The sequence below is a fragment of the Ciconia boyciana genome, chromosome 1, assembly GCF_034638445.1.
Source record: "Ciconia boyciana chromosome 1, ASM3463844v1, whole genome shotgun sequence".
NCBI lineage: Eukaryota > Metazoa > Chordata > Aves > Ciconiiformes > Ciconiidae > Ciconia > Ciconia boyciana.
This window is the reverse complement of record NC_132934.1, coordinates 67,886,686-67,904,909: the sequence shown is the minus strand read 5'-3', so window position 1 is coordinate 67,904,909 and position 18,224 is coordinate 67,886,686. Positions and strand designations below refer to the sequence as shown.

Genomic DNA, 18,224 nt, shown 5'->3' with positions numbered 1-18,224 from the left:
AAGACTGCTGGTTTTCTGCTGCCCCCTAAAAAGGTCAAATACAGTCACAAAACCCTGAGCACCACAAACAGATAGAAAAGTGCACAATACATGCAACCAGAGCAAATATGAAAATGCAGCACATCTGGACTACAGAGCTTCATTCCTGCAAGCTAAATAACTGCCACATCTGAGCAACTGGATGCCACTGAAGCAAAGAAATAACCTGAAGAGGGCACTGGAATGTGAACCTATGGGAAGGGGGAGATTGAGGAGGGCACAGATTTTCCCCCGATTAATTAACATTTGCGTTACCTTTAGCCAGGCAGCTCCTGGAACATGCCTGGCAGACTGTACATGCAAGTTAACAAGTGTGCCGGCTGTCAGTCCCTAGAAAACTCCTCGCTGGCTACTTGCCAACGAGTTACACCATTATGAATTACTTATCTGGTCAAAATAGGAGAAATCCTCTGCCGATCCATCATACCTGCCCTCTGATTGCTATTGTTGCTAGAGGGGCCGGATGGAGGGCAGGTGGCCCTGAAATGTGGTCCATCCCCCAGTCAGGACCTAGAGGAAGGGCTGAAACAGGAGGGAAGTCAGGATGCTCCTGAAAGAGGAGTCCCTCTTCTTCTCCCTGTGTTTGGTCCCCCCGCATTGTGCCAGCTCTGGCACTCCCCAAACCCTTCTGGGAGCTGATTTAACTCACTACTGCAGAAACACAAATTCAGTGTCCTTTTATAGAACCTAGATACACTAGCTCATGCAGGGGTGTGACAGGCTCCAGAGCCTGTGGGGCAGCACCAGTGGGAACATAAGAAGCGATGGCAGGAGCGAGACCTCCCATTCTCAGTAGTAGTAAGCTCTCACGTTCACTCGTCAATAGATCTGCACCAGGTATGGTTTTGGGAGAGAAATGGATTAAAAAAACGGCTTCTGTCAAACAAAAGACTTCTGACCTTTAATGGAGATACAGAATAGCATAGTTATTTGTGACACTAAGTGGTTGAGGGATACAAACTTCAAAGTATTTGATTTTTCTCCAGTGACTGCTGAGAGCTGCTGATTATTCCAACCATTCCAGAACTGGCTGGATATTTTCCCTCTTTTTCCATTCTGTAAGGACAGAAAGGTTCAAACCTGATTTTACTACTAAACATCATATGATATTTCTACAACTATGACATCGTGACTGAATAATCAAGCAGATGTTGTGAATAGAAGGAGTTAAGCCAGAGGAATTTTAAGATGTTGATGCTTCGGTCAGAACTCCCACGGAAAAAAATAAATGTTAGCCTTGCCAGAGTGAATTGAGCATTTTAGAGATCAGTTCTTCACGTCTGGTCTATCTACCCAGCAAAAATTATCAGGCAGCAACAGAGTAACCAAAAAAAAAAACAAAACACCAACCAGAATGAAACCGTGATGCCCTCCAAATTTGTCAAATGTGTGCTGTCTAATTCAGCAGGGCAAGTCCATCTCCCACAGTGCTGTCTGTAATAACACATATTTTGTACACGCAGGTGGCAACACTTGAAAAGCACAGCGAGCATAACAAGTTACTTACAGTTTGAGTCCATTGCAGGAGAGGGAAAAGAAGTCATAAACCAAGCACACACCAAACACAGTGACTCCAGTTTCTTTCACCAGCATTGCACACGTCCCAAGGAATAAACTAAGCAGCAAAAAGAACGGGGAGGCAGTGGGAGGGAAATGTTCCCCAACATAAAGCTGATCCACACTCCTGAAAAACAAATTTGACATAAATATTTTAACTTCTCTGTTATTTTTATGTTTACTACATTCACACAAATACTGAGACACTTTTCCTTAATTTCTTAAGATGCTGGTAATAAGCGACATGAACAATCTACACTGTTCACTGACAAATGAGGAAAGGCTTAGACACAGGTCAGGAAGGGAAAACACAAATATTGAATCGAGAATTTGAGCGGAGGAGGGAAAAAAGGCAAGCAGAAAGATAAAGTGGACTTGAAACAGTCAGAGGAAAGCAGAGTAAGTACAAAGACAGAAAGGGCAGGAAAACACCTGCTTTCCACCATCAAGAACACACATGCTTAATTCTCCTTATGTGACTAAATGCACTATGCAAGCAGAAATTCCTCCATCCCACCCACATTCCCCTGAGTCAAAGATGTGTCCTAATCATTAATAGACTGGGCAGCAAGCCTGTATGAGAGGGAAGAAGGTAAGAAAGAACCGAAATCAAACAAGCCGACTCCTGTGGGGTCACTACCAGTTTTACGCCTTTGAAACCTCCTGATGAAAACAGCGCTACGGATTTGTAGCAAACAGCCCAAGAGGGATATAAGCAGTTTTTCCACACAGCCATGACGACACAGTGCTACTCCTAAATGAAATAACAATGCAAAAGGGGCAGAAACCCCATCCAAGTAAAGCTATTTATCTATACTTGTTCGGTCACAGTTTTAGGCCACAGACCAGCAAACAGTGCCAAGTTTTCATCTGAAGAGGATGACTAACGGTCTAGCTGCAATCCTTAACTCTCCCAGACCAGGTATTTCAGAGTCCCATAGTCACAGCACGTATTTCAAAGGCAGGCATGTGTCCGTCCGTTCTTCACTCTACATACAGACAATTTGCCTTCAGTTGAAAACATGTCTTTATAATTTTTTAGCTCTACAAGCCCTCCTCTAGTGCATGGTCAGCTGTAATGTCAATGGAAGAGGGGACCTTAAATGTTGACTTCTCTTTTTATGTTTATTTGTTCTCATAGGCATCATTTATTTGGCACCGCGCTGAAAGCAGGGGCCAGGGCACTGCCACGCAGCAGCGCTGGGGGAAGTACCTCTGCCAACAACCACCGCAAACTGACAGGTTTCCCCTTTGTCTCCTCCTCACAGAGCATCTCATTGATATTATCGCAACCGATAGCAAGGATCCATACCTATTATAGGAGAGAAAAGCCAACAGAAAGAGTAGACAGGCTAGGACATCCGCTCTGCCTACTATACCTGTTACCTAAAAGGAAAAGAGACACACAGGTGTAAAAGCACATATATAAAAAGGCATGCGCATTCAGTGACTGTTTCAACGATCCATGCTAACTGCTACTATTTTAAGCTTTTTATCTTTCAGTGTTATCCTCCCCTCAATAGAGTGAAATGTTACTTGGTTAGTGTAGGATACGCTCAGTTTTGTCTGCCGCATTTCTCACTTGGCAAAACAAATGAGTAAGCCAACAGTTAAGTCATTCTCTACTTTCTTATTAAAATATTTTTTTAAAATGGCCTCTTCTCCCAGGTAACAAGTGATAGAACAAGAGGAAATGGCCTCAAGTTGCGCCAGGGGAGGTTTAGGCTGGATATTAGAAAATTTTACTTCACTGAAAGGGTTATCAAGCATTGGAACAGGCTGCCCAGGGAAGTGGTTGAGTCACCATCCCTGGAAGTATTTAAAAGACGTTTGGATGAGGTGCTTAGGGACATGGTGTAGCGGTGGTCTTGGTAGTGTTAGGTTTACGGTTGGACTCGATGATCTTAAAGGTCTTTTCCAACCTATACGATTCTGTGATTAATAAAGTTGCAGAGAGAAATGCCAGTTTTAGGGATCTGTTTTAATTTTGTATAACAAGGCTCAAATGAGAAACGCATCCAACTCCCAGAACTGAGATTTGTTAAAGAAAAAGACTAATAAAAGAGCAACTCTTTGGAGAAGACTTATTATATAGGAATGAGTTAATTATTAATATTTGCATGAACTTTATCACCAAAACGTGATACAGTGGTATGTAATTTATTCTCCTTCTGAATAATCTGAGTTTGAGAGTTTTTTCTACATATTAATTAACCAAATCTTTTTATAAGAAAGAGAATACTGAAGTAGAATGTATAAATGCTCTTTTTACAAACTACTTCAATATTCCATTTCATAAAGATCTAAAAATTGCCCGTAAAGCAAATAAAAGGCCCTTCAAAATTTCGCCTCTTTTGAGATTACATAATTAAGCTATATTCAGCGCTCCGGCATTTATTTTAACCTTTTTAAGTTCTGACCCATACAAAAATAAATTCAAAGAGTGCCTCTTCTAAAACCTCCCTTATAATATAAAGCTGTATTGTCAAAAGGAGCCTAGCTGATTAGTTCACACAAGACAGCACAGGGAGTAACTGTAAAGCTCGTGGCTTTTTGTTATTAAGGTAATCCTCAAAAGTTCTCAGCGGCGGCAGCCATTTCCCTCGCTCATTTATAAAGGCTCGTAATGAGAGCGTGTGATGGCAATGGTATCTCAGCTAACGAGTGCATTTCTTTTTTTAAGTACGGATACCTAGACATTGCATTTCCTTCTCAAAGACAGCAAGACTCATTTTATCTACAGAAGTACCTCCCCACGCTAACAGACTGCGGTTTTAGCATGACTATGTCTTTAAATGTTTCCTTATAACGAACAGAAAAATGTCCAATATGAGATGTTGCTCTGTAAACTTACCATGACATTTATTAAGCTAACAAGTTTTTTCTGAAGATGATACTCCTAGCTTTTAATTAGAATCAATATAAATTAACCCATGGGTCATATCACCTCTATCTGAGCCATCTCCTCTGGAATGTACACTAATGCTCCCTTCACTTTTTCTCCCTTAAACTGATGACTATAGGAGATGACTGAAGGCACGCAACAATGTCCCAGCAGGAGAGCACAGCCTCACCGAGGTCTTTGGTTTCCGAAGACTCAACGTTTTCATCAGCTGAATGACTGTCCATTTATTCCCAGCATCGCTGATTAGGACTGTCAATTAGAATTTAGTGCCGGAGTGGAAAGATGGCAAATATGAATATACTTTTGTCTTAATGACTCCTGCAAATTATTTTAAATATAGTATATTCTCACCTTTGTTCCTCCACAGCAAAAATCACAAGTACCATATTCTGTATGACTCAGAGGTTTCTTTAAAAAAAAATTAAATTTAAAGTATGCATTTATTTTTAGCTTCTGTGTCACTGGTTTTTTTTGTGTCACATACTTACAGCCTCGGTGTGAATGGGATGCACAGCAAAGAACAGCGCCGTGACAAAAGCAAGTCGACAGTCCTTGAACACAGCTTTGTCACAAGTGTACATCAGCACAAGAGTCACTAGACAGTGTAAAATTACATTCACTGCGTGGAAATAGAAGGGGTTCATACCAGCCAGCAATATGTTTAACCTGTAAGGAAACAAAATGCAACCATTACTAGACTGGAGAGGTCTTGTAATAGCAGGACATCTTTCAAATACTCTATATTATGCCTTTTGCCTGATTTGCAGTCTTCTAATGTAAGCGCTATTAAACTAATCAGTGAAAATCACTCTGAACTTCTGGTTTATCTGATTAAAGAGAAACCACTTCCCCAATTTTTAAAACATGCAGTTGAATTTGGCAACCTTCTTGACACTGAGATGGGAGAGGCTTGTGCCCACCCAGCACAGTTTACTGCAGCGAGATGATGCCTGCGCTTCCTTAGCAGCTAGTAACACTGTCCAACATCAGAAGCATGGCACTTGTCCTGTTTCCCTGTTGGCACCTTCCGCGGTTGTCTCAGCCACGTGGGACAACGTCGTTGTCTCAGCCACGTTGTCTCAGCTTTACCGTATGGGTAGTTATTTTCTACTATGGAGTAGATGCTTTCGCTTGGGAACAGCCAAGACAAGGACTCGGTAAGGCACTAGAGCATCTGCTTGGCGTTACAGGCGCATTTATTCCCGTTTAACTTTCAAAATACTTTCATATACTGAAGGTTAAGCATTTATTTCAATGCTTTACTGACATCAGGACTACCCCAAGAAGCTGGTCTAATAGTTAGCATCATTTATACAAGGACATTGATGTTAAAGATAAGTTAGCAAACATCACCCCTAGACTCAATGAGACAATTAGGGTTCATCATTTGTGTCGATCGTAAAAAAGCCAAATATAACAAGCTGTTACAACATTTGTTTTACAGCGTGTATTAACACATTTTTCTGGTCACTGTTTTTTACAGCCAACTTGCTTAACAGCTGCTGACAGGCTTTGCCTTACATGCAGTTGAAAATAACTCGATTCTCTTTAGAATTAACTGCATCTGTATATTTAGACAAATATATATACACACACATACACATGGTGTCTTTATCTAGGGAAGACTCCATATATGAACTAGGAATTTGGAAGTACTAGTGTTAAAGGACATTTAAAAAAACAAAAAGAAACAGTAGACAAGACACCCAGTGAAAAAAAGACTCAATCTAAATATTGTGCATGTAGCTATAAACATGCTAAAGGGACAATAATCCTTCCTGTTGTTACTAACAGACTCCAGGTCTCCCATGACATACATGATGCAACAGCAAAGCCACCGAGTTGTTGCTACTATGCAAGCATCTTAGGGTTTTTTGTAAGACAGAGGAGGTGTGGTGTGTCTGCGAGGGCCAGACGACATATGCTTTTTATAAATACTCTCTACATTCCTTACTCGTAAGCAACAGAGTGCTATCTGTCCTGGGCTGCATTTTCCAGGCCAATCTAACTTTACCAGACCAGGAGACTTACTTGTGCATTCCTGCTCTGCTCCCACTGGAGTGTCTGTGGAGGCAATAGCTGAAAGCCAGAGAGTTTGGGAAAAGGGAGATTTTAGCATGACTTGACCTTTCCCTTTGAAGTATAGGTTGATGCAGCTACATTTTGACAAGACATCAGTCTGTGTGATTCAAGAATACATTAAGAGTTGGGCCTTTTTCTTTTTTTCCCCCATTTCTCCTGCAAGTCACTTCAGGGCAGCAGCATACATCACTTTCCCTCACTGCTACCAGCACAGAATGACAAACCACAACAAATGTCGGTAACAGACACCCAGACAGAGTTTCAGCTGTAAGTACACTGCGGCAGCGGGAACCCCCAGGCCTAAATCTTGTTTTCAGCACGCGGTGGGGAACCAGGGGCAGCACAGGGCCACCCGGGCCCAAAGGAGCCCAAGTTCCTGCTCAGAGGCACCTCCAGATGTGTGCAATGGCAGGGACCACCTGCAGGACCCGTTCTTGATACGGATGAATCACTTCTGGCTGTAAATCAGCCAGATGGAGCACAGTTGTCACCATCGCTCCTCCCCAAATGCCAAAGTGTGCTCTGGCAACCTGATTTCTGGAGAAAGCAGATGTGGGCAGGTGAGGATAAGTGCTCGGCTATCGGGTGATATGAACCCATACACCAAAACATGAGAGATTCTCATTTATGTATTTATTTGGCCAAGATGCAAGGACCAATCACTAGAACCACAACATCCGACAACATTCTTGAAAAAAATCTTTCATTAGTCTCCATGAATCACATTTGATCACTTCCCATCCTGCAAAACGGGTGTACTGGCAGGAGAGGCAGAACCTTGCAGGGGACGGATCTTCCTGCCCCCATCAGGTCACCTATCCTAAAGGCAGGGTGTGCTCTTCACCCCCCTTCTTGAGGCAAGCATCAATTCAAAAAGGCTGCTTGTAAACTGCGAATTACCTGATGTAAGTTATTGAAAACAGTTATGTAAAAGCTTGGCTATTCCCCTGCGTATTCTTTAAGGAAAAAAAAAAAAAAGGCAGAACAAAACACAAACATAACAGCACCATGGCATTCAGATAAGCCTTCCATTAAACAGCAAAATCTGACTGCAAGCATGCCTCGGTGTATGTTTTAAATACTATCTCTGGTGGTCCATGAACGCTAAACGTGAATGTGTGCAGGTGCTATATTCACACCAGTGCTTTTTGCTGCTAAAGCTCTTTGTCATAAGAAATTAGGCCACATGGCAATGAAGGAAACATTCTTTTGTCCTGAAACAATCCCAGCAGAATGATTTTGAAACGTTAGCAGTGGTTGAGTTTACTGTACGTCAAACGAGTGAGCAAATCTGGGGCTCCAAACAGCTCCAATCCAAAGCACAAGAACTTTGCAAAGCTCCCCAGCAAGCTCATCCACCCATGGGGGAAAAAAGACAGCCTACTATGGAAAGCCAAATTTGTTCCCCTGTGGAGCAGCTATGGAGCAAATTCTGGGCAAGAGACTGTGAAGGGAGGGGTAAATCAACAAAAATAACTCCTCCCTTCTTAAACTTTAATACCCTTACAGAGATTCAGTCTTGTCTTTGTTTACTGGCAGCAGCATTATCACAGAGTCGTGTAGTAATTATACACGGTACACAGCTCAGCAAACAAAGAAAGTAAAACAGAGATAGGAATCTCAAAATTAAGTTAGAAGTGGTGTTTCACCAACATGATGTTCAGGAAGAGAAGCTCTGAGGCAATAACTGTACTCTGTTATGGGAGGGGAGGTTTGTCCTTATGTTTCCATATGTAAACTGTCTCACAAATGGGGAAAATCTTTCATTTTTTAAGTCGCAAGCCCAAAAGACACCAATACTACCATCATTTCTAATTTGCAGCATCGCGTGGGCTGGAAGACCCTAGTCACATCTACGTGAAGATTGTAACATCTGTCTGAGCTAAAGCACAACTTGTAAGATACATGTTACAGCCTTGGTAGCGCACGCAGCTAGAAGAGCAGACACTTTGGGCTGGCCAGGCTTTTTGAAATGACTGCTTGTCAAACCAGAAAGGTGTTGGCAAATAGTATTATAAAGATTCGGGGCTGAATAAAGGAAGTGACCACGTTCCTAGGAATGGAGACACTTGAAAGAGGAGGCACCACCATCTCAGACAAGGAGGCCTTTCCTCAGGGGAGCTGCCCGTGAAACACTCGGAGAAGAGTTTTTGCATTGCTTCAACACCTCTGCTGGAATAGTCCTTGGAGGCAAAGAGTGTGCTAAGTCTCCTGAGAAGTGGTAAATGGCAGTTCAAATGCAGAGACCCCCAAAAGGCCCAGGGGAAAGGAGGGGAAGGAGCAGTCTCTTGATACTAGGTGACATTGTCAGTTATCTTCTAGCAGAGCTGATCAGCATCACCCAAGCCACCACCAAAATAAAAATTCATTACAGAGATCCCATCATTGATCACATGCCCCATGAGGGCAGAGAAGGCTGTGCTGTAACACAGATTCAAGCAAGGGCTCTTGTCCCAACACCGGTCTTTGTGTCCAAGTGTCGCACCACGTGTGGTTTAGAGTGTCACACCCAAGGCAGAGCACTGCCAAAGCTGCATGCCCAAGCAGGAGGTATACCTAAATAAGAGGCATATGCCCTAACACAGAAATCCCTTGATTTTGTTAAGGCTAATGGAAGTTTTCCAGGAACAGAGGTGTAGTTTGCCTTGCCACTTACAGCAGCTTTTCCGTTCCTCCACCGTCCGCTCTAGGAAAAGGAATGACATAGCTCTGCTTGTCACCTTAAACGATATATACGTGTAGGCAACATGCTCTCAGAAAGAAACTTTCACAGGCACCAGCTGTTGAAGGTCCACTGAGTAGAGCTTGTAAAAGAGCTCTCCAAAAGAAATCAAGTCACTCGTGCTCTTAAAAGAACAAGCAACATCTATCAGTACCCCCAGTTAACCACTTGCCCTCCCTCCCCCCGGCACAGCCGCCTCATTTGAAGAATGGCATTTGCAAAGCAGGGACCATGCAATATGCTACCCTCAAGCCACGGACACTTACTCCTCCTCTAGATAAGTCACCAGGCAGGGACATATCTCCTTGGGTAAGCAATTCCCCATACAGAGGGCCTGGCAATCGAGTGGGATTCGGTGACTTCCTCCTCACAGACCCAGAACCAGAGGGGTCTACGCCACAAGAGTACAGGCTCACAGACAAATCCCATACGTATCCAGTTACGGTATGTAATCACCAGCACCCCTGGGCTCTAATACAGTGCTTTTCATCCACTTGTACACACGAAGATTCATTCAACCTTTTTTAAGGCCTCTTATGATTTAATAATATTGTAAACCATAATTGGAGAGTTTCTCTTTTTATAGACTTTGTTATTATCCCTGGGAAGCTCTTGTTTAGTTTAATCTGTTTTATTATTTTCAAAAGACTAACAAAAACCACAACATGTTAAGAAATAGAAATGCACAGGATAATAATGGTAATTTGTTATAGCGAGTAACACTTAATGGAAAGTCTCAGAGCATCCCACACCTCATAAAACCCCCACAGTTTTTATAGAGGAAGGCTCACATGCAGATTTATATAAATTAATCTAACATACAAGGATAGATTTAAGTTTCCTGTGATCTTCCCTTCCTTTTGGAATTGTGTGATCTAAATGACAAACTTCATGCAAACTAATGCCCGATTGCAGTGCACGGTGGAATCTCCTTATAAACTCCACAGATGCATCTAACTGTGTGCCAGGAAAATGAGCATTTGCGCTCCAAAAATGGAGCAGCTGCATCAGTGGCAATAATGGTTGAAGCTCTATGTGGAATCAGCTCAAAAATTAACGAAAACCTGTAGCAGTAAAACGAAAATAAGCCCCCTTTGCGCAGTATTCGTGCAACGGCCAGCACAAGCAGAGCAGAGTTTCCACTGTGGTGCAGAAGCACTTTGTGCTGATAATCTTTTTATAGTACAGTACAATGCCTCAGAATTAAATGGACAATAAGGCTTAAATGGTTTGTTACTTGATTTGCTATAACGGGGATGGGTGAGAAGACAGAGGCCATATCAATTCCCAAGCTATAGCAATTCCCTTAGAGCACAACAGTCATCACTTACAAGAGCACTAGTTAAGTGTTGGCATTCAAAGCAGGTTATTGCTTTCCAGCACGGTTAGGAAAAGAAAACAGAAATCACAATTAGACTGGGAAGCACCAGCACCTTGGAAGAGGCAAATATGCCAAGGCAGAAATTTTTAGTGAAACCCTAGAAAGTGTGGTTTGATGATCATTCCTGTGTTAAGAATACTGAAAGCATAATTCACATGGCTTTAGATCTGTCTCCACAAACAGCCTTGGAAAATTAAAAAAAGCCAGATGATGCCAATTTATAAACTGACAAACCAGGTGTCATTTTACCCAGATTTTGAACACAAGAGAGTTTGTCTTCAAAAATTATTCTTGAGTATTGTTTCGGCAAGAGCAATGCACTGAAGGAAACAAACATCTCGCGAAACTCTTTAGCAGCCATCCAGCAGTCCTCTTGCAAGTGCTGAGAGCAAGAGATGGGACATGATCAAGAACCAAGCTAGGACAGTCGTTCAAGAAGATAAAACAACGCTAACAGAAATCTAGTCTAAAGTTATTAGGCCTAATGAAGAGAATATTTCAAACTGGGTAAAAGAGTTTTTTCCACATTTACAATAAGTTTGGTAATCTTTCAGGTCGAGCTGCAGATCACAGAGGAAGTGCCATTTTAAGTTATACAGAAGCAAAGAAAAAAAAAAACGCAAGTATAGCAAGTGAAAAGAGAACAGCCCTTTTTTTTTTTTCTCTTTTAAATCTGAGAGACAATAAATGAGAAAGCCCATGAAAGCAGTCAGAAACACAGCAAGTAAATGTAGAGAAATGCCTTTAGCTAACCAGCAGCAGCCAGAGCACTTTATTTTCATGGACTCTAAAGAGTATTGACAGGGATGCTCCTGTGGGGAAGAAGGTTGGTCCAAAGCTGAGCCTTTCAGGTAAAAGACAACAAAAGAAAATTAAGGGTGACATTGGTGCAAGAGGAATAGGATGCCAGATGAGAGAAAATCCCCAGGAATTGGTAGGTGTTAAATAGAGACAAAACACCACTGAAGCAAGCAGCAAACATAGGCGTGACTGGATTCACGTCAGCCAAGTCTTTCAGGAGAATCTGCCTGGACCTTTTAGTGAACTCTCCCCCTCAAAATAAAAGGCTTTTAATTCAAGAGACAGACAAATTTTATTGAGTATTAAGGACTGAGAAAATGTTGCAACTAGGCAGAAGTCCAACGTGTTTTGCACACACCTCTCCCCCTGGGCAGATCCTCACCTCTGGGCTTGGCTGCAAGCAGCGGGGTGGTACGGACCCCCAGCAGGGTCTGTCCCCTCCGTCCCTGGGCAGGGAGCTTGCCCCGAGCCTCCCCAGGAGTCCCAACCTCCTTCCAGGGAGTGCAAGCAACCCTGCCGGTCCCCCTAGAGAAACACAGCCCAAACCTACAGCCAAAAAACATCAGACACCTGCTACGAAAATTACATTCAAGGTGGTGATGGTGCAGGGAGGACTTCTGTGCACTTGGAACTGGGAAAAAAGCAAGCTTTGAGGCACACACACCCTCTCCCAGACCTGAAATGGCAGCAAGGCACTCTGCTCTGGGAAAAGCTTATGTGCCTAGAAACGTGTCCATATATTCCAGCTATCACACAACCAGTCTAATAAAAGCAACTGCCTCTCTTCACAGACTCCACCTCACTTGGTGTGGCTACACCAGTACTATATCAATTTCATGGCAGGTATCACAGTATCAGTATGGAGAGTGATTGCTATAGCTAGGGTAGAAATATTCAGCTAAGCTGTACAGGAGAAATACTGACACAGTCTTAAACATTGTGATATTGCCCTAATATAGATGTACAGAGTGAAGAAAATACCTGCGCACTGTGTATTTAACCTGACACGTTATAGCTCCACTATATTATCCTGTGATGTCAAACTGTAATATAGCATTAAATCAAGAACAAATAAAATCTAAGGTCTTTTTTTCTGCCCCGAGTTGTTTTGGTTTTCTTAAGCTCCCTGTCCTTGAAACTCATGCCACTAATACAGCTGAAAAAACAGAAGGATCAGCTGTAAGCAACTAGATAGATCAGAAGGTTGGCAGTGAATTATTGAATTAATTCTCTCTTTGGCTATGTATTTACATCTAACCCAAGCTCACAGTCACTTAAGGCTTTGATCAGAAGCCACTAGTAGTCTTACATTAGGCTCTTCTCGGTGTCCACACAGAATACTGAACCATTGCTGAAGGGTCCCATTTACTTCCTAGGCATGTATGTACCCAAGCCATCACTGGCTAGCAGCCTCGGTGGGCAGACCTGGAGGGTCACCTGTTCTGCAGTCAGCGGCTGAGCACAGCCTGGACTTTTTCGTTTACCTTTTCCCCCATTTTTTCCAGCCAGAGTACTAGTAGGATGGGTCTGTGCACAAATTGTGCATCTATGTCTCTTCTGGTGGGAGAGTTGCGTTCCCCTTTACAGCTTGTCTCCCCCAGCTCCTCTCCTCCTGGGGCACCAGAGCCACCCAGCAGCGACTGGAGAGGGTGCTCTTACACCCTTCCCATGGAGGCAAGCACATTCCCAGTGAACAGTCACTTCCACCTCCTTCGAGGAAGACCAGGTATCTCCTGTGCTCGCCTGGTCAGTGTCATCCTCCTGAGTTTCTGTCATGGCTATGTGGCCTAGACCTTTTTCTTTTTGCCCATTCTTTTGTCCCTGCTGAGCTGTTAACCTGAGGCACCGCCCTCACCAGCGTCTGCCTTGGCAGTGCCCTCCATCCTGCTGCCAAAGAGGCTGAGCAGGCAGTGCCTTCACTTCTTGACCACCTGCAAAACCAGGAGGCTGACCTCTGACTAAGAGTCTTTAAACCTTGGCATTGGGGTTTTTCAAAAGGCTTCGTTCTCACAGTCTCCTAACACTGCATGCCTTCAGGCTAAGTCTGCTGTGTTGCTGATGACATCAAACCTCCATCACCTGTTTGTTTCTGGGCTGAAAATCTATCTAAACGGGGATTTGGCAGACCAGAAGAGAAAGAGGGAGGGAGACAGCACTGATGATTGCACCTTCTGCTTCAACAGTTGAGAAACATTTTTGCAAAACCACTGGAACCAAGGAATAACTTAAGCGCTACTGAAGGAATAAATGATTCACCAAACTTCTGTTAGTGGAGACAAGGTGTAAGACAGAAAGCACCCAGTTTAAATATAAAATCCTGAGTGAATTACAGAACTGGCAGTTCTTTTTTTTTTTTTCACCTTTCATCTTAACTTTTTATATGGAAGACACCAAGAAATAGTGTATCCTATCCAAAAAGTCACCTTCTTTAGCAAGAAATATATTGAATCACTTCTTGGAGAAGAAAATAGCTGCACTGACAGCACTGGAGAAGAGAGCATGAAGTAAGTTTTTCCAAAGGACTAAGACAACCCATTGCCTATCATCTCAGCTCCTGTGCAGATGAGGAGGTGTGCTAGGCCTGTCACCTAACAGTTACCCACGTACAATAGGAATGTTTCTGAACCAACTAGTTTTCACACTCCTTTACTTTACTGAAGTCAGGAGAAAAGGTGAGAGAAGTTCAAAGACGCAAAGCAAACATTTAATTCAACAGTTCATGTGCAGGCTTTTTTCCCCTTTTGATGTTAACCCACACAAAACAATGCAGCAGTTCTGTGAATATTTTAAGTTTTGCTTAACGGTTCCAGTAACACGGGCCATCTTATTTTCCTCTGATCATTCATACTGACGGATCCGGTGTGAACGATGTCAAATACTTGAGCTCTTTTCACTGTTTCGCTCCAGAGCATTAGTCTACTGGAATGAGGACTGTCATTTCAGATTTCCAATACGTGAGGGACACTGAACTACTGTTACAAAATTTCAGCAATGACAGCTTAAGATTTTTCTGACAGACGGGTGATAATTTTTAATTAAGATCATTTCGAGAGTACATAGCATGTATGTAGGATATGTTCAGCCTAATGAAAAGTCCACAGGGCATCATGAGTCCTTCCTCTTACTTTCACAGCCACAAAGGACAGAAGTTTTTGTAGACTGGTGGATCTGTAGATATAAATTTCAGCCCACCCTTCACATCTGTTCTGTGCATGCAGTTTGGAGATCTCCCAGATTTTTAATCTTAGTACAGCAAGACTCAAAACAAGCCTTTCCAGATGAAGTTTCATGCAACAGAAGCACAGCTACCAGGCAGGTATAAAGAATCATGCTACTATTAAAATGCCTTGGATTTGATCAAACTAGCACAACAACAACAAAAAACAAACACAAGCAAATAAAAAAATTTAAAAGATCAGAATACTTTGGTTCCCACTTCCCTTCCTCAGCAAGATCCTGCAAAGCACATCACACGGTTTTCTCAAGTATCCTAAGTGGATACACTAAATTCTAACAAAAGTCTTAACAAACTACATTCGTTTCCATTCTGTTAAAAGTCCATTTCTGTTGAGCATTTTACAAGCATCAGGGTAAATCCTTTTTCCTTCTGCAGGAGGGCAGAGAGCAACCAGCAGCCTCCTGCTGGGCAAGGCAGGGGTGGATGGCTCAGGCAGGCAGAGCACGGCTCAACCCCAGGCTCCGTGTCGCTTGGCAAGAGCTCCCTGCAGCCTCTTTGGAAGCGCTGGGTTTGGAGGATCCACTCCACCCAGATCTTAATGTCTTCCTCTGACACCCGACTGGTAGAAATGAAACGGGAAGAATGTGGAAACTGGAGGGCTGGAAGGGTATTTGGGGCGCGGTGGAAATAATCTTCCACTGCAGCCAGGGAAGATAAACGATTCCTTCCCTATTCCAAATGCAATGCCAAGCGGTGAACAAATGACTCTGCCTTTGACCCTATGTCTTAGCTGTATGGTTATTATAAGCACTTGAGGATGAAATCTTGCTCACAAAATTAGTCTCACTAATTTCCAAAAAGGACTAGATGGGGACAGCACTTCGTTCTTTTTTTTTTTTTTAAAAAAACACACACACGCCCCCCCTTTAAATAGCAAAGGCAAAAGTAGTTCAGAGTCAAGACATATAAATGGGAACTAAAGCATTTAGTTTCCATTCCGTTATTAAAGTTTAAGGTTCTTTTGCTAATTAGCATCACGTAACCTCAAGTCCCGTAACCTGATCTAAGAGGCCAAGTCCAGCACCAATACTGCATGCAGCACAGTCAGTGGTGATACATGCAGGTTCACTCACCTCTCAAATTACCCCCGGATATATTGCTGGAGGAATGGATTAATCAGATGACTCCCCAAACTGCAAGAGTTTAGCTGGACACCCGACGGCGAAGGCACTCTGCGTGCACAAAGCCAGCTCTGCCCGTGGCTGCCTACACCCCCTTCGCTCTCTACAGAAACCTGCTGTGAGAGCCCCTTCGAGGGGAAGGTACAAAACCAGTCCCGAACAATCCAGTTTACAAGTGTCTGTGCTGTTCACAGTTTTGCTTTATTGGGGATACTCCATGTTATGTTATTTATAATGTTATTTATAAATAGCAGGTATGTTAATGAATAGTTACTCAATTAGCAGAGCCAACCAGGTTCCAGTAACGCCTCCTCCTGGCATACTCACCACTGTCCATATAGTTTGTTCCTTATGCCTGCCATAGGTTTGTAACGAGCATCTACCGATCACTTACAAACAGGACCCTAGTGCTAAACATCACCCAGCTACACCAGTTCTTCAGTTCCCTGCAAGCACCTGTATCATTTTTAAATGCTAAAACGTGGTAAACATTCACCATCATTTATGTTTCATCAGAATAAAAAGAGAACAAGCCAACGGAAAAGATGACAAACTGCATGCACTGTAACTAAGCCGACTGCTACAAATTATTCTCCTCGGAGAGAGAGAGGCGTCTGGGTTTTCCTTCTGGGATTAGCGATGCTAACTGTCAGTTACTTTGCCGCTACTCAACTTCTCTTTATTCCTTTAAAACCAAAACTCCTCCTCAGCAACTCTGCCCGGTACACGGGGAACATGTGAAGCAGACGAGGCTGGCGGGGAACTCCGTGACTGACATGAGAGGCTTGCAGCTGCCAGGCTGGCTGCAAGAACCGGCGCGGTATGCTTGAGGCAGACCCCTTCGCTTCGCGTTGAAAAGAAAGGTAGGGATGACTGTGGGTCTGCTTCAAAACAGCACCGGGGAAGTTTCTGGCGTGATCGTTCAATTGCAGAGAAAAGGACGGGAGGTAAAGCAGAGGGATGAGCAAGAGGAGGAACGCAGGGGGCATTCAATTCGAACACCCGTCGCAGCCTACAGAGCGTTCCGAAACGCCCGGTGCTCCCCTCCCTCCCCCGGCAGCCTGGGGAAGAGGCGCCACCTGTTCCCAGACCGCCAGGGAAGCGGGGCACTTGCCGGGAGAGCGGCAGGCTCCCCCGCAGCGGCTCCTCATCGTTCCTCTGCTCCACTTAACTTCCACCGGGCCGGGCCGGGCCGCGGGACCACCCCGGCGGCAGCAGGCCGCCGAAGCCCCGCCGCCCGCCGCCGGGGCACACCCCGTCCCGTACAGCTCCGGGCAGAAATGCTGAATCACGAAGCCGCGGGACCGGAGGCGGCGGTGCCGGGGGGCTCCCCCTGACCCCCACCCGGGGCTGCCCGCCCCCCGGTTCGCCGGGGCACAGGTCCGGGAGAGGGGCCGGGCGGCGGAGGGGGGAGCCGCGCCGCCCGCCCCGCTGCGGCGCCGGGCACTTACTTGAAGGTGAGGACGCAGAGGGGCCGGTAGGACTTGTGGCTGGTGTTCTCGGCCATCCGCTTGCCCCAGAAGTCGTTGGCGAAGGCGGCGGCCACGGGGGCGGCCGCCCGCACGTCGGGGTTGTTCACGATGGCCCAGACGTCGTCGTGCACGAACTCGCCCCGCAGGGAGTTGCCGTAGCAGAGGGCGCACAGCCCGGCCAGCACCGCCGCCGCCGCCGCCCCGCCGCGCCGCCCGCCCGCCGACGGGGCCGGGTAGGGGGGCGGCGCGGCTCGGTCCCGGCTGCGGGAGCCCGGCGCCGAGCCCGTCACCATGGCGCGGGTGCGGGGCGCCGCGCTGGCTGCCCCGGCTCCGCCGCCGCCGCGGCGCGGGGAGGCAGCGGCGCCCGCATGGTGCGGGGCGGGCAGCAGGACCGCCGCCGGCCACTCGCGCTCTGCCGAGGCGCAGCCTGCCCGGCTGCAAATAAACAGCGGCCGCCTCCCCGCGCCATCCCTCCTCCTCCTCCTCCTCTTCCTCCTCCCTCCCCCCCCCTCCCGCACGCATGCTCCTTGCCGCGCTGTCGCCCCCGCCGCCACCTCAGCCCGTCGGCGGGGTGGGCTCTGCCCGGGGTGGCCCCCGCACAGCGGGGAGGGAGACCCTCCCGGCACGGCACGGCACGGCCCGGCACGGCCCGGCACGGCCCGGCAGCACCCACGCGAGGCCGTGCTGCCCGCGGGCGGGGTGTGCTGCGGGGCTGGGAGCGGAGCCCTGGTGCGGCGGGTCGCCTCTGTCACTGGCGGGAGACAGGTGCAAGGCTGCCCTGGCTGGTGCCAGGGCCTCCTCCGTCCCCCCGCGGGCATCCCCCTCCACGGCCGGTGGCGCCAGGAGCAGCCTCCCCCTGGGCCATGCTCACCTGGGGAGTGGGAACGCCCCAGCGGGCTCCACGGC

At 45.8% G+C, this 18,224-nt stretch overlaps 1 protein-coding gene across 1 annotated transcript in view; it reads right to left on the bottom strand.

Annotated features, from left to right (window-relative positions):
- Positions 1–17,735, bottom strand: part of TMTC1 (transmembrane O-mannosyltransferase targeting cadherins 1) — a 147,799-nt gene extending 130,064 nt beyond the window's left edge. The window contains exons 1-4 of the mRNA XM_072872770.1: positions 17,298–17,735; positions 4,990–5,167; positions 2,909–2,982; positions 1,547–1,723 (exon numbers count right to left, since the gene is read on the bottom strand). Of these exons, the coding sequence (XP_072728871.1) occupies positions 1,547–1,723; positions 2,909–2,982; positions 4,990–5,167; positions 17,298–17,611 (743 nt within the window). The 5' untranslated portion in view covers positions 17,612–17,735. The remainder of the gene's footprint in view (positions 1–1,546; positions 1,724–2,908; positions 2,983–4,989; positions 5,168–17,297) is intronic.
- Between the last annotated feature and the right edge of the window lie 489 nt (positions 17,736–18,224).